The 25,443-nt window shown below is 49.2% G+C and overlaps 2 protein-coding genes across 7 annotated transcripts in view; one reads left to right on the forward strand and one right to left on the reverse strand.

The window, feature by feature from the left end:
* SH3KBP1 (SH3 domain containing kinase binding protein 1) overlaps positions 1 to 12,811 on the reverse strand; it is a 340,162-nt gene extending 327,351 nt beyond the window's left edge. For 2 of the 5 annotated variants that reach the window (XM_045089361.1, XM_013059636.2), the window contains exon 1: positions 12,408 to 12,808. In XM_045089361.1, the coding sequence (XP_044945296.1) occupies positions 12,408 to 12,411 (4 nt within the window). In that variant the 5' untranslated portion in view covers positions 12,412 to 12,808. Of the gene's footprint in view, positions 1 to 12,407 lie in introns of all 5 variants that reach the window. The other 3 variants (XM_013059639.2, XM_045089360.1, XM_004758945.2) reach the window with 3 other exon arrangements.
* A 5,648-nt stretch (positions 12,812 to 18,459) lies between these two features.
* Positions 18,460 to 20,255, forward strand: LOC123394734 (ras-specific guanine nucleotide-releasing factor RalGPS1). Of its 2 annotated transcripts, XM_045089363.1 has the most exons (2): positions 18,460 to 18,886; positions 18,977 to 20,255. In XM_045089363.1, exons 1-2 carry the CDS (start codon positions 18,587 to 18,589, stop codon positions 19,430 to 19,432), a joined length of 756 nt encoding a protein of 251 aa, XP_044945298.1. In that variant the 5' UTR covers positions 18,460 to 18,586; the 3' UTR covers positions 19,433 to 20,255. The 2 variants fall into 2 exon arrangements, with proteins under 2 accessions (XP_044945298.1, XP_044945297.1); XM_045089362.1 differs by having other exon boundaries at positions 18,460 to 20,254.
* Positions 20,256 to 25,443: the final 5,188 nt, after the last annotated feature.

Consider the following 25,443-nt stretch of genomic DNA (forward strand, 5'->3'; position numbering starts at 1 on the left):
AACGAGTTGGGGGAGAAGGTACGGGAAAGGGGTGGGGACAGAGGGTGCTGGGGGAAGGGTGGGGGGCGGAGCAGAGAGAGGGTGCTGGGGGAAGGGGCGGGAAGAGAGGTGCCGACACAGATAAAAGCGGAGGGAGAGAAGGCGGCGGGAGACGGCGGGAGAAGGCGGGAAAAGGGCTTACCCGGAAGGCAGCAGGGGAGGGAGACACAGCCCGGGAAGTGCGAAGGGAAGAGGAAGGGATGGCTGGAGAGGGGGATGGAGTGCGGGCCGTGAGGGCTGACAGCGAGGGGACCAAGAAAGGACAGAGGAGGGAGAGTGCGGAGGAGAGAAGGCGTGAGGCTGGAGGGGAGGGGGGGTGGCCAGACAGGAAGGTGACAGTCCCCTGCCCCCTTTTCCCTTCATCTCTCCGACGGGGCGGTTCCCTGGCCAGGCAGTGGCTGTTTTTCACAACGTCTTCATCTCTTCCTCCGTTTACAAACCCACAGGTTCCGTAAAAGAACCAGACAGTGTCACAACGGTACCCCACCCCACAGCGTGCGGTCATCAACCCGTCCAAACGCCCCCAAAGGCACAGCTACACACTTTCACGTCCTGCCAGTGCGAAAGGAGAAGCCAAGGGGAGTTACACGACTGGGGTCTCAAGGGATAAAAACAACCCCCTTGGGGGCGCCTGGGAGGCTCAGTGGGTTAAGCCGCTGCCTTCGGCTCAGGTCATGATCTCAGGGTCCTGGGATCGAGTCCCGCATCGGGCTCTCTGCTCAGCAGGGAGCCTGCTTCCTCCTCTCTCTCTCTCTCTCTCTCTCTCTGCCTGCCTCTCAGTGTACTTGTAATTTCTCTCTGTCAAATAAATTAATAAAATCTTTTAAAAAAAAAAAAACACACAACCCTCTTCCTCACTCAGAAGCACAACTGGGCCTGCATGCCCAGGGGCCCTTCCCCACCGGAGCTTTGTGAGAGGGACTCCAAAGATGGACGGAACGGCCTCAAAGGCTCCAGCACCACCTCACACTAATCCCCCCTTTGTCAAGAGAAAGCCAGGAGAAATGGGTACGGGGCACTTGCAGGTATCCTGGCTTACGGCTCTCACGCATCCTCATTTACAGTGCTGCCCCAGGAGTGAGCCCAGGTCCCCCTCGTCTCACCAGCACTGCTCCCAGGGGCAGACTGTCCCAGCGCCCAGCGCGCACCCGGCCCGACGAGGCCCTCCTTAAACATTTCCACAGGCCCAGAACTGGGCGCGCCCTTGTCCTCCCAGAAGTGGGGCCACAGCGGCCACCTGTGTATCTTCACGGGGCAGTGTTGACTCCAGTGAGCTCAGTCTTGCTAATGGGAATTTGGGACTGGGATGATGAACCAAATTCCTCTTAACAAGTGGCCGGAACTATGGCATGCGCCCCATGAACGAGCTGCACAAAGAGAAAAAGGGACGGGGCAGGGAGACGAGAAGGCCAGATGGCATGTGGGACAGCTGGCCTATCCCTGGTTCTAGGGCTTGTTGGGACCCTTGGGTTGCATGAGAGGCTCCTGTGGTCCTATAAAAAGTCCCCCTTTTCAGATTAACAGCCTCCGCTTGGCTTCCTCACCTGAAGAAAGTCCTTACTGGGCGCATGTGTGCGCACACACAGAATATGAAGCAGGAGATGGTCCTAACCCAGTTAAGGAATGTGGTCTCCATCAGTTAAGATCCAGGACAAAGTTTCTACCAGCTATGAAACCCAGATGAGTCGAGACTCAGGGGTACATAGCAGAATCTCCTAGAGAACTCTTCCAAAACATGCCTATAGGTCCATCAAAATCGGACAAGGAGGACCCAGGCATAGCATTCTGATGCACATTCCCCAGGGGAGGAACCCACCATCTCCAGAGAAGCTCTGTTTGTTCGGGCACCTGGGTGGCTCAGTCAGTTAAGGCTCTGACTCTTGGTTTTGGCTCAGGTTGTGATTTTGGGGTCCTGAGACTGAGCCCCGCATCGGGCTCGGGGCTCAGCACAGCCCAGAGTCTGCTGGAGATTCTCTTTCTCTCCCTCTCTCTCCCTCTCTGCCCTCCCCGGCACACTAAATAAATAAGTAAATAAATAAATCTTTTTTTTTTAAAGTTCTATCAACAATTAATCATAATGTAAAAAGGAGGGAGAAATAATGGAAATGTCTGTCTGCTGCTATGGGCATGAACCCTGCCTGGAAGAATTTGGGAGAAAGAAAACACAGACAGCCTAGGGGGACGGGTGGGGGAGATCGCCAGAGAACCAGAGGGCTAGGACTGGGCAGGAGACCTGTCACTGTGAGCACTTCGTACCTTTCAAATTTTGAAACATGTAGATGTATAACCTCTTCCAGAAACTGACTTTTAAAAATGCTTTTAAAATTGCCCCAGCAAGCAGCTGTAGTCTCGAGGCCCAATAAACAGATGAGCGCTGTGAACTGCTTCCCTTCACAAATTCTGTCCTCGATGGGTGAGCCCCCTACTCCTATTCTTTCCCCAGGCCCCCAAAGCTAATAACTTTCTTTTCATTTCTTTTCTGACAATTCAAAGGTAGCAAGTAAGATGTTTTAGCTTACATCAATTTCCCAATACTTGCTCTACCAACCTCCTTAGGTGTCAACGATGAGCTAACTGACAGGCTGCATCTGGGTTGACACCTCTGTTGTCCATCCAGTATTTTATGGAGAACAAAAGGGCGGGGAGAAAGCACTGGTTAAGTGATGAAAACCTACCCCATTTTTTTCATTGTGAAGACGGGTTTGGGTTTTGGGTTTTTGAATGATCAAAATAGGAGGAAGGTGGGACACCTGGGTGGCTCGGTTGGTTGAGCAGCTGCCTTCGGCTCAGGTCATGATCCCAGCGTCCTGGGATCGAGTCCCACATGGGGCTCCTTGCTCGGCAGGGAGCCTGATTCTTCCTCTGCCTCTGCCTGCCATTCTGTCTGCCTGTGCTCGCTCTCTTCCCCTCTCTCTCTGATAAATAAAAAAAAAAAAAAGAAAAAAAAATAGGAGGAAGGTAATGCCCATTTATGAAGTCATTCATGTCAAATGAATTTCACCCAGAAGCTAGTATGTAAAATGTTCAAGCAGAAGGTAGCATCCAGAACAGTCTGGTAAAGAAAATGAATATCCATGAAGAAACTGGCTAAGAGGAGGGGAGAGCAAAGCCAGGAAGGCCTTTTCCAGTTCTTATCCAAAACAACATTCAGGCACCTCCTTCCAGCTCTAGGCACAAAAATGAGAACTAGTTGGAATAATTAGGGAGGACACTAAGCTAATTAAAGACTTTTCACACAGGGAGTGGGTGTGTGATGGATAAAACTAGTGCAGCCCCAGAGGACCAGACCTAGAACAGGGCCCCAAGTCTTCCAAGTCTAGAACAGTCCAGAAAAATCCAGCCAAAACACAAGGGCTGGTATTTGCATACTGACTGATAAGAAGTTGAAATTTAAGGAGATGGTGATTTAAACTACCTATTCACGCTGTACCTATACACGGCTTAAATTTGTTAGGCAAAATGAGTAATTAACAACCAATTCAATATTTGTAGTATTTAATACAAGACACTGAGGAAGAAACAGCAGTATGAATTGAACAGGACTTCCCCTTGCCACTCCGTTCCCCACAGGGGGCAGACCAGCCTCCTGCAGGGAGTGTGGGGGTGGGGGTGCAACTTCTGGGGCTACTGGAAGGAAATCAGCTTAAGGCCTTTGCTGGGCTTTTCTTGCCCACTGAATACAGTTCAGTAAGGACACGTATCCGTGAGGATTTTCTTTTGTTATTAGTGGTGTTCTTCTTCCTGAGGCTAAGTATAGGCCTAGTTTATCACTGCAGTAAGGGCCATGAGCTACATTTTACTTTGTTGAAGCGTCCCCTAATGAAAACTACAGACTTGCCTGTAAGACATTTACGCATAAAATAACAATCAAGTTGAAAAACAAGTGCTCGTTGTCACCCAGGATGCCAATGTACCTTTGCCAGCTTAAGGAATTTAGTCGAAGCAAGATACACCTCTGTCAGGCCTCTCTGCGCAGATCAGAGAGCTGAGTTTGGCCTCGAAGTGCTTTCTCCTACGACTGAACTATCCTGAGGAACCGAGGTAATTGCCAAGGAAGTTATCCAAGTAACTAACTCACAAATGCTTCAGGATGGAAAAGGAAATTCACAATTCCCCCAAAGGACGACAGGGATGTGACCAAGGGAGGTGGCTGGAGGGACAGAGCAAAGACGAAGTGTCTCCCAAAGGAAACAATGACTACATGTAAAAACCACAAGGCCATACTTTCCCTGTTTCCATATTCCTTTGGAATCTTAACTGGGACCCTCGGGCTTCCACCAAATTCTCCAAAATGCCTGGGCGGCCAGGAAGCCCCACAGGACATGGATTCTATGCTTCAAGTTAGATGCTTGCCAGGGAGGGGGTGATGAAAAATTTTCAAAACAGACAGCAGGGCTGGCTGCTCGACACTCTGAATGTACTGAATGTCGCTCCACTGCGGACGTAAAAATGGTTAAAACAGCCAATTTTACCACGATTTTAAGAAGTAATAATGTAATATACCAAAAACCATTGAACTGCACACTTTAGATGAGTGAATTTTAAGACATGTGAATTACATCTCAATAAAACTGTTGTTGTTTTTTAAAATTTACCAGGGAAACAGCCTGTAGAAAGAGCCTCAGTGTGGGGAGCAGGGGGCCTGACGTTTACTGACCACCAACCTATATACGTGGTTAGTTCTTTCCAATTTTAAGGAAACTGGGTCCTGCAGCCAGGGGACCATGTCTCTTTGCCTCTCAGAGTCTCAGTTTCATCACCTGCTGGTGTAGGCTGCCCTGACTGCCAAGGACCTTTCCAGAGCTTCAATTGCAGGGACCGATGTGTGAGCGGCAGAAGGACCCACCATCTGCCACTCGGCACATAAGCTCATCCCAGGAGGAAGGCAGAACATCAGGGAAGCCAAACATGGGAGAAGTAAGTTTATAAGTCTGCGACCCAGGTACTGACAGGAGAGGGGCATGAGCTGTGTTAAGAAACTTTCTACTCAAAGAACAAAAAGGTGAAAGAGTAACAAAGAGCCCTGCTTTCCAGTGACCTCCTGGTTTATTCATAAAACAAAGGCTGTGGCTACAGAGCAGACCTTGTGTCCAGAGCAGCTGATGACGAAGGAAGGAAATGGTGCTTCAACCATCTGTGTAACACTCAGAGCAGGCTTCCCCAACTTTTGGGGGCGGACAACTGCTAGGGGGCTGTCCTGTACACTGTAGGATGTGTGGCAGTGTCCCTGGCCCCTGGCCTCCGGCTCCCAGCTGCCAGTAGACTGCCCTCCCCACACCAGCTGTGACAACCAAGTGGCTCCAAACATTGCCAAATGTCCCCCTGCGGGGCAAAACCGCCCCCAGTTGAGAACCACTGCCAGCGCGAATTTTCTATCCTGAACCTACAGTTCTCTGTCAAAGCCATGTGACACGTGGTGTCAGCCTTCTCACCCACTGCAACACGGGCCACCGTGAGCTGTCAGCAAACAGACCCGCTCAGCACGCCGCGCCTGGGGGATCTCCCAGAATTGCACACACACTCCCGGCAGCCAAGAGCCTCCGAGAATTTCAACAGTAACCGTACTTGGGTGAAGGGGTTACTCATTCATTCATTCAGTAACATATGGCACTTACTGTATGCCAGGCAACGAGCCAGGGCAATGGCGTTTGGGACACCCTGTCAGAGATGAACAGACTTCATACAAGATGACATGTTCTATACCAACCTTTGGATCAGGACAAAAAAGATGAACGAGGGGCGCAGCAGGCTGCATAATAGCCCTTTCCAAAGCTGTCCACATCCAAATCCCCAGAACCAGTGAATATGTTACCTTCCGTGGCAAACAGGACTTGGCAGATTGATTAAGTTAAGGGGCTTGAGGTGGGGGGGGGGGGGCTAGCCCAAATTATCCAGGCAGGCCCAACACAACACAACGGTCTTTATAAAGGGAAGGCAGGAGGTTCACAGTAAGAGAAAGGACGCGAGGACAGAAGCAAGGTTAGTGTGATGTGGCCACAAGCCAAGGAATGTGAAAACCTCTTCCAGAAGGCAAGGACATGGATTCTCCCCTTCGGCCTCCAGAAGGAATGCAGCCCTGCTGACACCTTAGTATCAATCCAGTGAGACCCATTTTGGACCTCTGACCTCCAAAAGAGTAAGATTACAAATTCATGCTCCTTTAAGCCACTGGGTTTGTAGTATTTTGTCACCGCAGGAAGAGGAAACTCACACAGAGAGACCAGAAGGCAGAGAAGACAGTGGAGTCCCTTCCCCATGAAGGGAACTTCATGGGCAAGGCTTGGGGCCTGAACAAGCACGGAACAAACCAAGGCAGGGGTGGCTGCCGAGCTTCCCAAAGCCTTCGCTAAGGCGTTCAGGATCTGAAGCGTCTGCAGAAGGGTAGGTGACATGGGGTGAATTCCAGAAACTTTGGGGGCTTGACTACACCCTGGAAAGAGCTGAGAGGGGAAGGAAGAAGAGGTAAGGCAAACAGCAAAATAGCTATGGAAGTGACAGGAAAGGTGGTGATCCCCTCCAGGATATGGACACTAGGGAGGAGAAACGCTGAGCTCAGTGGAGAGCATGCTCTGTTCGCCGGGCCAAAGACACACCTGGGTGAAGTTAGCTAGAAGGTCAGGAATAATAATGAACTCAACCAATTTTAATTTGAGGCTTCCCATGTGCCAGTACATGGACACGATAACCAAACAGAAGCAGTTCCTGCCTTCCCTACGCATGGAAGAGAGAAGCAGGAGAGTCAGTATCAGAGTGACACCCTAGGAAAGAGACCCGACCGGCACTGCTGGCTTGGAAGATGGAAATGGGCCATGAGCCAAGGAATGCAGAGGGCTCTAGAAACTGGAAAAAGCAAGGAAAGGGATTCTCCCCTAGAGCCTCCAGAAGGAATGCAGCCCTGCCCGTATCTTGATCTTCGCCCAGGGAGACCTGTCTTGGGCCTCTGATCTCCAGAACTTTAAAGATAATAAACTTATGGCATCCGGGGGCACCAAGTGTTTGGTAATATATTACAGCAGCAGTCAGAAGCTAATACAGGTACCAGCTACAGAAAAACAAGAACAAATACCAAAACCCCCCTCATGCTAACAGTGTAGTTGAGTGTCCGTTCTAAAGAGGACGAAGGGAAAAGGACAATGGCAAAGACCTATGAGATGCTCTGGTCAAAGTCCAAGTGATGCGGAGATGGGCGAGCCAGTGGCACTAATGTCCAGGCACCGGACAGCCGGCATGGACGAGATTCACAGAAGAATCAAGATTGAACTGTTTTAGTGACTCCGTCAGAGGTTTGTTCTGAACTAGAGCGTACTTTTCTCCTTCTCTAAGGCCATGTGTCTCTTATACCAACGGCTTATATTGGCCCAGAGTGCCCATGCACTCTTCAGTGACCCGCGTACTCTGACCCTCAGCTTTCTCACCTGTGAAGCAAGGAGGTTCTACACTCGACCTTGACTGTGCAACGGAACCACCTGAAGGGCTCCTTAAAACACAAATTGCTAGGCTCCACCTCCTTCCTCATTCAATGGCTAGAACTGGGGCCAGGGAATGTGTATCTCTAACAAGCTCCCAGGGAGGCGGGAGCTGCTGGCCGGGGGGACCACACTCTGAGAACCACTGTACTCCACTCTCCCTCACACTGAAGAGATTCAAGTATTTTCCTGCCCCCGCTCCTCTCCCATTACGAGCCACCCTGACTTCTTGGTTCTCAGCAGCTTGCTCTCTGCGACTCCGTATCTCCTGCCCCATTCGGGCATTTCAGTTGTCCAGTATACAACTGAACAGCTGAACAGTTTGCAGATGAGAGCTGGCCCATGTTAAGGAAGGAGCCACAAAATATACCTAAAAAGCTATTATCCTCCCCAACATTCTAGTCTCTGCCCCTCTTTAATCACTTAGTTCAGAAAAGCAGCCCCTGCCTTCCAAGAGCGGGCCAGGCAGTCTCCCCCAGTGACCAAACAATTCCCCAGGACACCGGCATCAGACAAGGCCACTCTGTGGCCAGGATGGGACAAGACAAAAACAAGACCACTCTGTAATCCTGTGTGAACACGGAGAACAAGTGAACCTTGTCCAAATCACAAATGTCCCCACACATGCCCGCATCCTGACTAACAGGAGGGACTGCTGCTTCCTCACCAGTCACAGGCTTTGTCGGGTCCTCCCTGCTTCTGGAGAAGATTGAGGGGGACGCCTGACCCTGGAATTACCTCGCTCCCGGCCCGCATCCAAACCAGAGCAACACCCAGCTTCCTCGAACGCTCCCCTAAAGCCCCTGCCACGGGCCCAGTCCGCCACGGGGTTCCGTCCCACACGGCTCCCCGTGGTCCGTCGCTGCCACGAGAAGAGAACCGCTTGGTCCACGCCAGGTGCGGTCCTGGGGCCGGGGGAGGGGCGGCGGCTGGAGGAGAGTGATGACTCCTACCCCATTTTCAGATTTCAGATTTCAGCTCAAACACAATCTCCTCAAAGACATTGCCCTGTCGTTTCCCCTCTGTAGCCTAAATCACATTGCCCCTCTCTAATCTCCTTTCGTGAGACCCAGCAGGGCTTCTAATCACATCTTGTCCCCAGTATTGCATTCAGGCCTACCTCTCCCACCAGCTGGGAAAGCCCAAGCGGGCAGGTGTGTGTGCCGTGCACTCATTCCTAACACAATGCCTGGCACAAATCGGATCAGTAAATACTGGATGGAGAGTTGGGTGAATGGATTAATACTGACCACTGCATGAGATCTACTTTTTTTAAAAAAATATTTTATTTATTTATTTCACAGACAGAGATCACAAGTAGGCAGAGAGGCAGGAAGAGAAAGGGGAGGAAGCAGGCTCCCTGCTGAGCAGAGAGCCCAGTGCAGGACTTGATCCCAGGACCCTGGGACCATGACCTGAGCTAAAGGTAGAGGCTTTAACCCACTGAGCCACCGAGGCACTCCTGCATGTGATCTACTTGAAAACAATTTCAAATACAAGAGCTGATGAGAGACGGTCAGAAACGCAACAAGAACTGAAGGTCTGTGCAACCAGGGAGGTACCAAGGTTTGGCCCGTGCTGTGGTGGGTATAAGGGGACAAAGTAAAGGCCATGAATGATAAAGGGGGAGTCTTTTCTTCCATTTCTAACTTTAGACTGTTTGTGGAGACCAACACATTACACTCATTCTAGCTTTAGTTTAGCATAAGGCAATCTCCCACCAAAACAATACATTGCTACAAACAGCCCAAACTTTCTTGTTACCCTGGAATTTTCTAAACAAAAATCATTTGCTGGGTTTGCAAATCCTCCACTATTCACAAATTTGGATCGTTAATATTTGTGCAACCGTAATGACAAGAGGCCTTCCCTCAGTCTGGCACTGCAGGCATCTGCCTGCAAGCTCCGAGGGCACGTTCTGAGTGGGCTTTTGTAAGAGGCCATTTTACAACTGGCTTCATTTCAGAGTTAGGGATTTAATGTTCCTCAGTTATTTTTCAGATTAAAGACTATATAAGGGGCACCTGGGTGGCTCAGTGAGTTAAAGCCTTTGCCTTCGGCTCAGGTCATGGTCCCAGGGTCCTGGGACCGACCCTGGGACCGAGCCCCACATCGCATCGGGCTCTCTGCTCAGCAGGGAGCCTGCTTCGTCCTCTCTCCCTGCCTGCCTCTCTGCCTACTTGTAATCTCTGTCAAATAAATAAATAAAATCTGTAAAAAAATAAAGACTATATAATATAATTTCACTGCGTTAGCCATCAACAGAAAAATCATTACCACGCCAGGTAAGAATGCAAGTGTATCAGACTGATACACTGGAGAAATCTTTTGAAACCCAGCGAGACCTGGGGGACTGGGGAAGGGGGCTGGCCTGTGTGTGCACACACACACCTGCTTCAGAAACAGCACTATCGTTGGCTCTCTCAGAAGACGAACAGAATCAATTCTTAAATACCTGTACTTCATTACAAATACACTGCTGAAGATGCTTTAGAAAATAACAGGGGTCGGGGGGCTCCTGTCTGGATCAGTCGGTGGGGCATGCAACGCTTAACCTCAGGGTTATGAGTTCAAGCCCCACCTTGGGTGTAAAGATTACTTAAAAATAAAATCTTTTTGTAAAAAACCAACAACTCTTTGAACCACCTGGGTAGCTCAGTCAGTTAAGCGTCTGACTCTTGATTGTGGCTCAGGTCACCATCTCAGGGTTGTGGGACCAAGCCCTGCTTAAGGTTCTCCCTGCCCCTCTTCCCCTACCCCTCCCCCATCCCTCTCTTTAAAAAAAAAAAGAAGAAAAAGACAATAGGAGGTGATCTTTAGCCATAAACTACTACAGACATTGTAAATCCCACTATAAACATTTTAATGAATTAAATGACAGCATTCATTTTAATCCCATCAACTCAATTAAGTATTAACACTTGAAATAAAAGAAAATCAGTTTCTGCACCCCCCTCTGTTTTGTAATGGTCACAGTAAAAAAAAATATATATATATATATATATATTAAGCTTGAAAGGACTATAAACTGCAGAAGCAGTGTATAATTTTCTTAGGAGGCTCTGAATAATGAAAACAGTTCAGGCTTGAAAAATAAACAGGCCTGTTTCTTCTTAAACTGGACTCCTCTTCCTTCTGAGATACAGAAAGCACAGTCCAGCCACAGAAGACATTTGTATCTAACTTCTTTTTTTGTGTAACCCTCTCAGGACCCACACAAAAAAAGGAAAGATGATCAAAATTTCATTTTTGGATACCTCAGGAAAAACCAACCTGTTACTAAAGTGATTAGTAATGTTTAAAGTATATATATATTTCTGTTAATAAACTAAATCATCTTACTAGGTGCCAAAGCAAAACAAAAGCACTGAGCTAAGTGTTTTGTCTTCCACCAAGTAGGAGGATTTCATACTCATTCATTCATTCATTCATTCAATATTTATTTAGGGCCTGCCCCACAGCAGGTACCAAAGAAAACAGTGCTGAGCACTATCGTTATGGTCATGGAACTTACAGTAGGAGAGACAAATGTTAGACTCAAATAAATGTGTAATACCACTATTTCTTGGAAGGTGCAATAGGAGAAAGGGTAACAGAGAAACTAATTTAGACTAGAAGTAGTGCAAAGAGCAGAGAAGGGCACTGAGAAAAAGAAGTGACTGAGAAAAAAGTGACTCTGAAGCCAAGAGGCCATCAATTCGCCACCACTTTAGAAGAGGAAAACCATTTTAGCAAATGACCACAAATGGGATTTTAACTGCCTGTCAACAATTTACTGGGTTAAACCTCCCCTTTTCCAGTGCATTCCTGTTCAGGAGCATCCTATGACAGCTTGCCTATCACTGTTAGACTTCTCAAATCTTATTATCTAAACACGGAAAGGTCTCACTTTATTATGATTTATTATGATCTACAGCCTTCCTCTGCCTGGCCTAGAAACACCCAAAAATAATCTGTCAAAGGCACGAAAGACACAGACTGGCTTCCAGCAAGAATATTAACTGCGTGGGCCACGCGATTACTTGCCCAGGCAATCACAAGTCCTTTGCCCAATAAAGTGCCACATCCTCTAGGCAAGGTGGCTCCAATATACCAGAGTCTATACCAGATGGGACCCAGGGGACCTAACGGTTAGTTGCCTACTTGGAACTGGTTCAATCAGTAAATCGAGGACTGGATCACCGGCTCCAATTCCCAGAGCCTTCAGACTTAGAGGATGTAGGAAGTGGCCTTTGAGCATCACGGAGCGGAGAGCTCGCCCAACTGGGAGAAGGCAGGCAGGCAGAGAGGGGGTCAGGGCCGGAGGAAGAGGGGCTCCAAGACAGACGCGTCTGACGCTCAGGACCCGAGGATGGCACGCCAGGCCGGGTACTGGGGCGTTTCCCGCACCACCACCTCCCCCCCCCACGTCGGCCCCCAGCAAAGGCAACCCAGCCCATGGCCGCCCTGAGACCCCGAGATTCTGGCTTCCCCCTCAGCAGGGCCAGGGGGACAAACACCGCGACCCCTGGGCTGGGCTGGAGCCCACCAGCTCCCAATACCCACGTCCTCAGCGCAGAGGAGGGCGCGCTGGGGCGAGAAAATGGCCAAGACAAAACTCTCCCCGCCCACCCGAAGAGCCAACCACACCCCCTGCATCCCTCAGCCTCAGCCGCCCCGGGCCGGCCCGGGATCCTCCGCCCAGGCCCCCACGGGGCTCCCGTCGGTGCCGCGCGGGCTCTGCAGGGACGCGAATGGGAGTAAATGGGGGTACCCGAGGCACGCAAGGTGCCCACCGCGGTGTCACCCGCCAGGGCCCTACCCCCGGGGCGTCCTCCCGACTCCGCGGTCCCGGGACAGGCGCGCCGCCCGCGCACTGAGGTGGACACCCGGGCGTCGGAGCGCGGGCAGTCCCCCACTCACCCATTGGCGTCGAGCCGGGCCGGGCCGCCGAGGCAGCGTGAAAGTTGGTGGAGGCGGGCGCGGGGGTCGGGCGCCGGGATCCGGGCGCGGGGATCCGGGCGCGGGGGCCGGGACGCGGCGACGATTGGGCCGGCTTTCTCCTCAGTAGCGGCGGCCGCGGCGGCTCAGCGCCGCCCGCTGCTGCCTCTGTTGCTGCTGCCGCTGCTGCCCCGTGGTGATTCCTGCTGCTGCTGCCGCTGCTGCTGCTGCATCGCGGCCCGCTGCGCCCGGCTGAGCCGGGTTTCCTGCTCCCCGCGAGTGGAAATTGCGAAAAAAAAAAAAAAAGAAGAAGAAGAAGAAGAAGAAGCGCCGCCCAGCCCAGCGCCCGGCAGCCGCGGCCGCGCAGCCCGCTCTCCCCCCCTCACCGCCGCCGCCGCCGCCGCCGCCGCCGTCGCCGCCGCGAAGCGCCTGCGGCTCAGCCTGCCGTGGACGCGCGGCCGCCGAGGCGGGGCGGGGCCAACGAGGGGCGGGGCCAGAGAAGGGCGGGGCCTTCCCGGGGCGGGGCCGGCGCCCGGGGCGTCCCTGCGGCTGCGGCGCTCGACGCTCCGGCGCCCCCCTCACCGCCCGCTGGGGAGGGACCCAGCTCCGCGAGGCCGCCCCACAACCGCGGCGGCTCGGCTAACGCCCCGGGAAATGCCGCGAGACTCCTCGAGACCGGAACGGGGGTCGTGGGGGAAGGGGCGTCCGAGTGGAGGGGCACGTGGGAAAGGAGGTGGAAGCGGCAGATCCCCAGGGTGCGACGAAAGGTCGAGGGCGGGTTGAGGGTGGGAGACCGTGGGTAGGTGAGAGAATGAACACCTGCTGAGGGTGATGGCAGGTAACCCCGGGATCGGGGATCAGGGCAACCCAAAATAAGCTTTCACAGAGCCGGCTGTTGGGAAGGCAGGAGAAGGGGTCCCTATGGAGGGAGAGAAATGCTACAATCATTCAGTGCAGCGTGGGAAAGGCTGGCCAAGTGCAAGTTTGGCTTACAGGAGGCGGCGGAATGGAGATTCAGAAAGACAGAAAAGGACGCAGCGGGAATGGTGGGGCGCATCGTCCCGCACCTACCCTCACAGAGACCCCTAACCCCGCATCCCGTACCTCGGCCAGGTGGGGTTGGGTTGCTCAGCTGTGTTCCTAGGCTCTGATGTTCCCAAGAATCTCCTGAGGCAAAGGCTGACTCCCTCCCCAGCAAGGTACTGTGCCACACTGGCTCCCTAGACCTGGGCAGTCAACCTTTGAATGAGCGCTGAAATGAAAACAGGGAATTCATAGGTAACTCCCAAGCTCCTTTTCTGGTCCATTCACCACTACACCTTTCACCATAAATACTCTACCAGCCAGCACCACGTTCACTTACCATCCGCTTATTTCCTTTTCCCTTTCCACCATCTGGTGGTAGGAAGAGATAGTGAAATAAATGGGAGACATTCAAAAAGAGAAGAAATAAAAACAATTAAGAAACCAAATCATTGGCCCCTGAAAAACGGAGGAGGCTGAAGGTTAGTGGACCCAGAGGTGACCAATAAAATCTGGCCCCCTACCCAATATAGGGCTGTGGTCATAACTGACCCATGATGTTGGGGCAACTCTGGTAAATTGGTTACATCCTGGGATTTTTTGCAGAAAGATGTTCTTATAATTGTTTCATTAGCTTAAAAAAAAAAAAGCAAACCTCTCACAGTCAGGGTCTCACTAACAAGAGATCAGTAACATCAACTTTCTAAACACTTTTCTTGTGTGTCAGAGCAATCTAAATAACAGGCTAATCAAGGGGAAGAAGACCCATCCATGGAGCTACAGAAAAGGTAGTAGTGACATTGATGGCACACTCCCAAGGAAGGGGTTAAAGAACATAGGAATTAAGAATTTGAAATGTTGGAGGCACAGATGAATACTCATTATACCTGCTCCAGAATCCAGGGTGCCTCACTCATTACGGTGCCTTGGCATATCAGAGAGACAAGGCCTCATGATGGGATCTTAGAGTGGACAAACACTGAAACTCATAATGCCTGGCTAAGGCCCACTGTTATTAGGACTTTTTATTTTCTTGAACCCCACCCAGAAGAGCTAGTCTGGGGTCTGCCCGAATTCGGAGGTAATTCTTTTCACTAAGGCCATGATCACTGGGCTACCGTATCCATCTCTCAAGAAGACTTGGAGCCCTTTACATGACTGGGCATATTTCTTTCTCTCTTTAAAATATTTTATTTATTAATTTGACAGAGCACAAGCAGGGAGAGCAGTAGAAGGAGAGGGAGAAGCAGGATATCCACTGAGCAGGGAGCCCGACGTGGGACTTGATTCCAGGACCCTGGGATGATGACCTGAACCAAAGGCAGATGCTTAAGCATCTGAGCCACCCAGGTGCCCCAGCTGGGTCTGTTTCAACCCAGGAAGAGCTGAGCTGGACTTGTGGTGGGCTAGCATCTCGGTGCTGAGGATTCTCTGCTGGGTGCCCCATGCATTCTCAAACCAATAGGCCCAAAAGTCTTCGAACAGCATCAGTGAGATCCACCATGGCTTACCTGGATGTTGCAGACCAATATGCCTAAGCCAGCCAACTGGTGGCTGAATTATATAGGACTCAAAAAAAAAAAAAATCAACAGCTTGTCTCATGTCCTGCTTATTCTTACTCATGTCCCTGTCCTACATGGGGAAGACAGTCTTCTTGTTTATGTTTTTCCCCCAGCTTTGCACGGATGAAGATAGACAACCTGAACTTTTGTGTCTTGTTTTGGCTCTGGTCTATTTCAAGTCATACCTTTCCTTCTTGAATCAGAGAACTGTGTCCCTACTCCTTGATCTGGGTATGTTTCCTGCATGGATAAATTTGTCATTTTAAAAGAAAGATTTATTTATTTATTTGAGGGGGAGAGAGGCAGAGTGAGAGAATCTCCAGCTGACTTCCCACTGTGCACAGAGACTTACTTGGGGCTCCAACCCAAGACCCTGAGGTCATGACCTGAGCCAAAATCAAGAGTCCAACATTCAACTGACTAGGTCCCCCAGGTACCCCGATAACTTTGTCATTTTATCACAAAAGAAAGACTGATGGCGGGGCGCCTGGGTGGCTCAGTGGGTTAAAGCCTCTGCCTTCGGCTCCAGTCAAGATCTTAGGGTCCCAGGATCGAGCCCCGAATAGGGCTCTCTGCTCAGCAGGGAGCCTGCTTCCCTTCCTCTCTCTGCCTGCCTCTCTGCCTACTTGTGATCTCTGTCAAATAAATAAATAAAATCTTTAAAAAAAAAAAAAAGAAAGAAAGACTGATGGCAAGATTAAACATTTTTGAAAATCCCAAGATGTACCCTCATTTTATTGCCTTAAGTAAATTAAATGGTATGAATTCTACTCAAACACTGTAGAGTTTTTTCACTTTAAGTTTCTCTAAATTACAAAAGTAGATATTCTTAAACACACGCGCGCACACACACACACATTTACAGTTTGGTTCTTCTGAATTGTTCCTATTGTCCTTTTATTCTTCCTTCGAGAAACTTGCGGTGAACAGCACAAGGGTAGTTCATGTCAAAATTCAAATCCAGCTGCTGACAAGAAGAGATGTGTAATTCCTCATCCCGCCTCCCTCTTAAAGGAGTGTTGTTTAACAGAATGGTTAGTGCCATATTTCAAATTACATGAATTCATCTCGTGAATATTGCTAAATAAATACAGTTGTATTTGATGTCACATCTTCGTCCCACTGAACTCTCATTTTGACCAGGATGGATGATGCATTTGGGGAATGGCAAGTGGCAGAGGTGTGACACTTAAAATGACAGCATATGACCTAAGAGGCCCCTTGGTGTTACTGAGGGGTGGTGACATTTTGGATAAAAATGTAAGGCACTTGGGCCTGGGCAGCTCTTACAGCTGCTCGCGCTTGCTCTCTTCGAGTCCTCGGACTTGACATCCGTACTTCACATATAATGAATGATATTTTGCTTTGATAACATTTCATGGCATCTTTACATTAATAGAAACTATATACAAAGTGCTTTACAAAAGACAGTCATTATCTGGTGCTTCTAATGAGCTTTACGGAGAAACAGAAAACCACATGGTACCAGAGAGTAAGGAAGTGCCCAATAAAAATGATGGTGCAAATCAAAAGGGCACAGAAGCCAACTTGAAAGAGCTCCCAAAGGCCAGAGCTGGGACAATTCAAGCAACAAGTAACAATTCTGTTGGATTATAACCCAAAGATACCATAAAAGTTCAGTCTGTCAGTCTACAGGGTACAAATAAATAAACAGCTAATAACTAAGTCAGGGAGAGGGGACAAGTCCTCCCTACAGAAGAATTCCAATCTATAATTGTAGAAGTGAGGGAAAGCAGAAATTACCATCAGAACACCACAGTACTAATAGACACAGGCATGATCCACCTCAAATTTTCAAATTGGTGGGCGTGTTAGTGAAGGAGAAACTCCTTCCACAGGCAGTCCAAGCAAGCAGTCAAGGCTCTTCGCTGACAGGTTTGAGGCAGGCTTTTCCCTTCTTCCTGTGCATCATGCACGCTGGGTTCAAGGTAACATGTCCAGATCACATCGAAAGCCATGGGAATAACATCTTGCTCTACTGCAGTTTATTTGGCTTGATAACCACTCTTGGAATGACCCATTCGCTTCTCCTTTTATCTTTCCCAGTGAATCCTTTGTAACAAATCCAAGAAAACTCGTTTTGCCAGCTCTACGGAGATGAAAACTAATCAAATTAAAGAAGCAGGTCGTTTGTAAGACAGCTGAACTATGATTATCTTTACAAGGTTTGTAGGAAAGGCTTGCTTTGCAAAGGAAAACACAAAGGAAGTCACTAAAAGGTGAAATGTGTTCTCCCACAAGGCTCTAAAACTGGAATAGGGTGTTCCTGATTAAAAATCCAAAGGCTGCCTGAGTACTTGACTTCCCAGTTGATCAATCACAGGAACTTGCATTTTAAAGATTTCATTTATTTATTTGACAGACAGAGATCACAAGTAGGCAGAGAGGCAGGCAGAGAGAGAGAGGAGGAAGCAGGCTCCCTGCTGAGCAGAGAGCCCGATGAGGGGCTCGATGCAGGGCTCAATCCTAGGAACTTGGGATCATGGCCTGAGCTGAAGGCAGAGGTTTTAACCCACTGAGCCACCCACACGCCCCAGAACTTGCATTTTTCTTTTTCAGAACTTGCATTTTAAAACACACAAAACGAGCGGCAGGATATAGGCTGACTTGCCTCAAACATTGTCCTATCCTTTTTTACAGTAGGTCTTTATCTAAGAATATAGTGAACTGGGAGAATAGTCCAAGGAGATTAACAAGAAATATAGTTTGTACTGTTGTTCTACCCACTCACCTGCCCCGCCACGATCACAACGGGTCATGTATAAAGAAGGATATTATTACAAAAAAATGAATGAAGTGATATTCCAAAAAAGTTCCAATAGCAGTAGACATTACTTTCAGATCATATGTGTGAAATATGCGTTTAATAAATATGAACAACTTTATTTTTTTTAAGATTTTATTTATTTATTTGACAGACAGAGATCACAAGTAAGCAGAGAGGCAGGCAGAGAGAGATGGGGGGAAGCAGGCTCCCCGCTGAGCAGAGAGCCCGATGCGGGGCTCGATCCCAGGACGCTGGGATCATGACCTGAGCCGAAGGCAGAGGCTTTAACCCACTGAGCCACCCAGGCGCCCCTAAATATGAACAACTTTAAATAGAATAATTGGCATTTAACATAGGAATAAACCATCCTAACTGGCCAGTTTTTAAAAATGGGAGTTGACCAGGAGCGGACGGTTCCTACTGCGGCTGGGCACCGGCTCCGCTCCCGCGTCGGCCCGCGCTCCAGCTGCGCCCGGCCCGGCCCCGGCCCGGCCCCGGCCTGGCTCGGCCCGGCCCCGGCCTCCGAGCGAAGGCGCCGCTGCCGCCTGGGTCGCTCCCAGGGCCATGAGGAGGCGGCGGCAGCCACTGCGGCCCGCGTCAAGGTGACCGGCCGGGACTGCGGCAGCGGCGGCGAGAGCGGGCGTGGCTACTGTTTGGAAAGCAACGTGCTGGGATGGTATATCCTCTTGGCCTGGAATTATGAAGCCCATCATGTATTCCTGGACTTCTTCAGACAGGTTATGTCACCGACAGAGGCTGCCCTGAAGCTCCCTGCGGCCCAGAGACTATGTACAAGAGGAATGGTCTGATGGCTAGCGTGTTGGTCACCTCCGCCACTCCACAGGGCAGCAGCAGCTCAGACTCTCTGGAGGGCCAGAGCTGCGACTATGCCAGCAAGAGCTACGATGCCGTTGTCTTCGATGTCTTGAAAGTGAGTCCCGAGGAGTTTGCTAGCCAGATCACGTTAATGGACATACCTGTGTTTAAAGCCATCCAGCCGGAGGAACTTGCCAGCTGTGGATGGAGTAAGAAGGAGAAACATAGTCTCGCCCCCAACGTCGTGGCCTTTACCCGGAGGTTTAATCAGGTCAGTTTTTGGGTTGTTCGAGAAATTCTAACAGCACAGACTTTAAAAATAAGGGCAGAAATCCTGAGCCATTTTGTGAAAATAGCCAAGAAACTTCTAGAACTCAACAACCTTCATTCTCTCATGTCTGTGGTATCAGCATTACAAAGTGCACCCATCTTCAGGCTGACAAAAACCTGGGCTCTTTTGAATCGAAAAGACAAGACCACTTTTGAGAAATTGGACTACCTGATGTCTAAAGAAGATAATTACAAGCGGACCCGGGAGTATATCCGAAGCCTGAAGATGGTTCCCAGTATTCCCTATCTAGGGATCTATCTTCTGGATTTAATCTACATTGATTCTGCATATCCTGCCTCAGGCAGCATCATGGAAAACGAACAAAGATCCAATCAGATGAACAATATTCTCCGAATAATCGCTGATTTACAAGTTTCCTGCAGCTACGATCACCTCACCACCCTGCCCCACGTGCAGAAGTACCTGAAGTCCGTGCGCTACATCGAGGAGCTCCAGAAGTTTGTGGAAGACGACAACTACAAGTGAGTGGCCAACCTTGCATGGCCCCTTGGGACCCGTGAGCGGCTGCCTGCAGGGCAGGTGACCCAGCACGCACGAGCACTGCAGCCCCAGCCGCCCAGGCCCCAGCCGCCCAGGCCCCAGCCTCCCAGGCCCCGAAGATCTGAGGAAATTGCTCTGTCTGCTTCTCGGCCTGGCTTTCCCACGTTGCATGGGTAGCACGAACGTAGACTCCACGGCTGCGGGTGATGCAGGCTTTGTGCCCGGGTCCTCACAAGTGACTCCCCCTCCACTGCTGCTCATAGCGCTGAGAGGAAGGAAGGGCAGCTCTCTAGCCACGCTGCAGGCTGACAGCTCTCCGGGAGCCTGTTTCGGGGGTGAGGCAGCTCCCTGTGGCCCCGGCGTTCTGCAGGACTGTCGCCATCCGGCCCTGGCTGGGGCCTCATCGGCATCCCACGCAGCCCTTTGGAGTTGACTTCGTTCCCACGAAGACCCCTGTGGGCCCTTTGTCCTCATCTTCCCCTGACTCCGCTCTGGCTCTCGGCTGGTTCTTCATTTGTGGCAGCCGGGAATTTACCCAGTATTTCCATGTGTTTAGAGGGAAAAGGAAGATTTTTCAGATCAACTCTGTCTGTCACATTGCTCGGACATCCTCTTGGCTCATTTTGAGCTTGAGGCCAGCTAAGAGTCTCAGTACTTTTCGTATGACCTGCTATCGAAGCAGCTCTCAGCCATCTTGTAACTGATCATTTCCCCCTAAATGTCACCTTTATGTGTATTCTTTCAAATCTCGTCTTACTGGCTGCTTCTGGGGGCCGTGTTCCTTTGAGTCCCATTATCCAATTATATATATGTTTTATCTCTTCCAAAAAAAAAAAAAAAAGGGAGTTGATTGATGATTGAGGGCTTTTAAAAAATATTTTATTTATTTATTTATTTGAGAGAGACAGAGACAGCAATAGCAAGAGAGAGCAGAAGCGGGAAGGAGGGGGAGAAGCAGACTCCCTGCTGAGCAGGACTCCCGGCAAGGGACTGGATCCCAGGATCCGGGGATCACAACCCAAGCTGAAGGCCAACGCACCACCAACAGAGCCATCCAGGTCCCCAACTGAGGGCTTTTGACCTTAACAATAATGAAGATTTCAAAGTGGGAACTGCTAGGGGTACCTGGGTGGCTTATAGCTGTCCAAGTCTTGGTTTCAGCTCAGGTCATGATCTCAAGGTTGTAAGCTCGAGCCCTACGTGGGGCTCTGCACTCAGCACAACGTCTGCTTGAGACTCTCTCCCCGTCCATCCTCCTCTGTCTCTCTCGTGCATGCTCTCTTTCAAATAAACAAATAAAATATTTTCTAAAAATAAAATAAAAGTAGGGATTGCCTCACAAAAGTGATTTTTCTTTTCCCTGAGCTTTCAGAAGTCCGGAGGCTCCATCACAGGCGGGGCTTCCACTGGAGCTTGGCCTCCAGGATGCACAGATGTTTGCCGGCCTTTGAGACAGAAGGAAGAACGTGTGAGGATGCTCAGATTCTGCGGAACATGATGTTGCAAGGGAGCTTGTGTGGAAGGGGCAGGAGTGCAACGGAAAATCCAATTTGAAGTGTTCTCTGTGCCAGGCCCTACAGCAGTGGGTAGGAGCAGGGGTAGGAGCAGTCTTCCAAGTAGACTGACTTTAGGAAGGTACCTGGAGAGGCCACAGAAGTGGGACCAGAGAATGGAGAGTCTGAAAGTGGGAGGCCTTGGATAGGCCTGAGACATTAAAGGCAAGAAATACAATGGCAATGACACTGACAAAGTGGAGGGGTTAGCATTCTAGAGTCATGTCTCAACTTTGCCAGATCTGGTGAGGCAGTCGGTTTAGGGAGAGGGTAGGGAGCACAGATGGAGGATTTGAAAGAAATATTTTATTAGCTGGTTTGGAAGCTGAGTAGCTGGAAACATCAACCACATGGGGAAGGAAGTCATTGCAGGCCGGGAGGAGAGAAGGAGTTCAAATTTGCATCTTATTAAAAGTGAATGCAAGAGGGAGTGAAGTGTGTCTGTGCTACGGTATGGATATAGCTATGGTATGGTATGGATGGTCCCTGAAAACACGGTGCTAAGTGAAAACACGGTGCTAAGTGAAAGAAGCCAGCCTCAAAGGAAACATATCATATGATTCCATTTACCTGAAACACCCAGAATAGTCAAATTTGTAAAGACAGAAAGTAGATGAGGAGCTGGAGCCCGGGGCTAGAGGAATTGGGGAGTGACTGCTAATGGGTCCGAGCTTGCTTTTAGGGGTGACAAAAGTGTTTACAAATGTGTTGCAGTGATAGTTGCAAAACTCTATGGATATACTTAAAAACCATTGTATTATATGCTTTAAAATGGGTGGATTGTGTGGCATGTGGATTATATCTCAAAGGTGGTTATATATTTAAGAAAGAGTGATAATGGGCACAGAGATTCAATTTGGCGAGATGAAAAAGTTCTGGAGATGAATGGAACAACGTGGATATATTTAATGCCACTGGGCCATACACTTAAAAATGATTACAGTGGTAAATTTTATGTTATGTATATTTTACCACCATTTAAAAAAAAGAGAGAGAGAAAATAAATAAATAAATAAGAGAATGACTCCATTCATAATCGGTGGGTAGTATGGGACCTAGTGAGCATGTTTTCCCAGGTTTTTTTTTTTATATTTTATTTATTTATTTGACAGGGAGAGATCACAAGTAGTCAGAGAGGCAGGCAGAGAGGGAAGAAGCAGGCTCCCTGCCGAGCAGAGAGCCCGATGCAGGGCTCGATCCCAGGACCCCGAGATCACGCCCCGAGCTGAAGGCAGAGGCTTTAACCCACTGAGCCACAGGCGCCCCTGTTTTCCCAGTTTTGCCTACTCTCCTAACACCCACCACACTGCTTCCCAAAGAGGCCCTCAGTATTGCAATAATAGCTCCCCCATCACCGGCGATGTCATCCGTTCAGGGTTCAGAGAAACCGCAGCCAGCCGCCTGGGCGGAGGGTAATGAGCCACAGCCACCCGCCAGGTTGTGAAGCCCCCAGTGCACACGGCCAACTCCAGATAGGTCCTCAAGCCCCAGAGGCCACAGGGCTTAGTCTCTAAACCAAGCGCTCATTTAATAAGATAAGGCACAACTCTTTCCCAGCACAACTTCTTATTAAATAAAAGCCAGTCAAATCAAGTTCCTCTTCTTAAAAATAATTACAGGCCAGCCAGAGGCAAAAGTGAGAAGTGAGTGAAGTTCCTCTTTGTTTGGCTTTGATCGCCCTGTGGAAATTGTCTTTCCTGGACCACAGCAGTTCTTTTTTTTTTTTTTTTTAAGATTTTATTTATTTATTTGACAGAGAGAAATCACAAGTAGATGGAGAGGCAGGCAGAGAGAGAGAGGGAAGCAGGCTCCCTGCTGAGCAGAGAGCCCGACGAGGGACTCGATCCCAGGACCCTGAGATCACAACCTGAGCCGAAGGCAGAGGCTTAACCAACTGAGCCCCCAGGCGCCCCAAAACCTTTTAAATAGAACAAAGATACACTGTAGAAGGTGGAAGTCGTCTATAATTTCGCGGTTGTCAATTATTGCGGAGATAGTTGATCACAGTTAACTTCTGTTGGAATCTTCGTTCAGGGATTTGTTAAATGTGTAATGATACTAAGATATATAACAATTTCCACATGCTATAATTGTATTTTTTTTTTGAGCTGGTAACTCCTTTTTTATGCTCTAAAAATGGAAACTGAGAACCTTGGGGAGGAAGGACTTTTTTCTTGGAGGATTCCCAAATTGCCTTTTCTTTTTCTCATAAATTTGACTGTGAAATATTAAACCTGTCTGGAACAAAACTTTTTGAGAATGTGTTTCATAACCTTCTGGGGAAAAAATGAGAATTCCTGATAAAAATGCTTAAGGACTTCTCTGATACTCTTTAACGAGATTAAGCTCTTTCTGGGAAAAAACTAGCCACCTCCCCAACCACCCACCTTCTCTGCTGGCCTCTGGTCAGAGGTGGACCGACATTCTTTAGCCTGACGTTATTTTTCCTCGTGTCCAGTCTAACGATGATCTCACGACAGCCATGTGAGATGTTATTATCCCCATTTTACAAGTGAGGGGGCTCAAGTTCAGAGAGGCTAAATGTCATGCCCTATGTACCTTAGGAGGAGAGAGAGAAGCAGGCCTGGCAATGTGAAGTTACCTGTGTGTGATTCCATTAGGAACTAGGGAGTTGTCTGAAGCTGAACAGAGCAACCCAGTTTGCTTCCTGATTCAGAATTGCTCTTCAGTGGCCTTAATATACAATTTAAATGGATCTTTGTGAGTGTTTTGCTTGCAATAAAATTTATATACATATAAACTAATGACATAACACTGAGTGATAAAACACAGAGTACATATCTACCCAGACCCTAGACTTAACAATTGTCTTCTAACTTAGAAAATACATTAACAACTTTGGAAGCAAACACTCCATAAGGTTAAAAGGTCATTTTGGTGTCATGTGACTGTAGTTGCTCCTTCTGACTTCTATTTTCTGAGCCAATAGAGGAGGGCTGCAGCCATTGGCCTGGGTCTGAACAATTTAGGCTTTACCCGGGATTAGCAGGTGTGCAGTCTTGGGAAGTTTCTGAACCTCTCTGTGCCTCAGGTTCCTCATCTGTAAAATGGGTTAGCATGAGGCTATAAGGGGCTAACATTTATAAAGTACTTAGGATTGTGCCTGGCAAAGTTCCACACTTTCTTTTTTTTTTTTTTTAAGATTTTATTTACTTATTTGACAGAGAGAGACAGAGAGAGAGGGAACACAAGCAGGGGGAGTGGGAGAGGGAGAAGCAGGCCTCCCACCGAGCAGGCAGCCCGATGCGGGGCTTGATCCCAGGACCCCGGGAGCATGACCCGAGCCGAAGGCAGATGCTGAACGACTGAGCCACCCAGGGGCCCCTACACTTTCTTTAATGAGCATAATTTCAGTAATGAAAAAGGTTGCTTTTAAAGGTTGTTAGGGGCGCCTGAGTGGCTCAGTAAGTTAAGCATCCAACTCTTGATTTCAGCTCAGATCATGATCTCAGGGTCATGAGATCAAGTCCCACATTGGGACTTGAGTTTGCTTGGGATTCTCTCTCTCCCTCTCCCTCTGGCCCTCCCCCTGCTCATGTTCTCTAAATAAATAAGTAAACAAAAAATTTTTTTTTAAATAATACATTTTCCTTATTTGACTATCTTAGAATAAATAATAACTATAATTGAACAAATGTTTTTAGCTTAAAATTTAAAAATGATTACTACAAGACTTAAAAGTGAACATCTAATTTGACGATTTGTAACAAAATCTTAAGAAATACACACTTCTAGTTAATCCTGGCACACTAGCCACTTGTGTTCGCATCTTTCGTTCTCAAACCCCAGTAAATGATGGCAAAGGAATAAAGAGGGACTCCACCCATAGTAACAAGGAGAACAGGAAAGGAAATCACAGCTCTAGGCATTTCAAGGCACTGCCGGGGTTAAAACAGCGGCCGCGGAGGGGTAACAGACTTAGCAAGAAACCATCCCGGAGGGGTGTGCTGCAGACCTCAGGAAGGAAACCCGCTGGCTGTGCAAAACTCAGGTGAGGCTCAGAGCTGCAATTGGGGACAGCGTTGCTGTCTGGACCGCGGGTCCCTTGCTAACCCTGCTGCACCAGACATTAAGCCCAAGAGGATCCAGTTGACGGAACCCTAATGGCCAAGCCTGGCCCTCCTCCCTGGCTGCCCCCCCCCCCCCCCCCGCCACAGACAGGGGATGGGAAGCTCCTCCTGCAGAAAAACCAATGAGGCGGAGAGGAAAGACCCCTAGATGCTGATGTGGGAGAAACTGGAAGGAAGCGCTAGTTCCCTGGAAGTTGGGGAAAGCAGACACCTGGGCAATGAGATTTGCAGAGGCTTCCCGTCAAGCTTTTGGGAAAATTTCACCGCTGTAAACTGGGGTGAGGGGTGGGACCGTCTCAGAGATTCTTGAGAATTGCGGCAGCTTCGATGGCAGCTTTGGAAGCTTTGGGCC

The sequence above is a fragment of the Mustela putorius genome, unplaced genomic scaffold (genome assembly GCF_011764305.1).
Source record: "Mustela putorius furo isolate JIRA1106 unplaced genomic scaffold, ASM1176430v1.1 tig00003836_pilon_pilon_pilon, whole genome shotgun sequence".
NCBI lineage: Eukaryota > Metazoa > Chordata > Mammalia > Carnivora > Mustelidae > Mustela > Mustela putorius.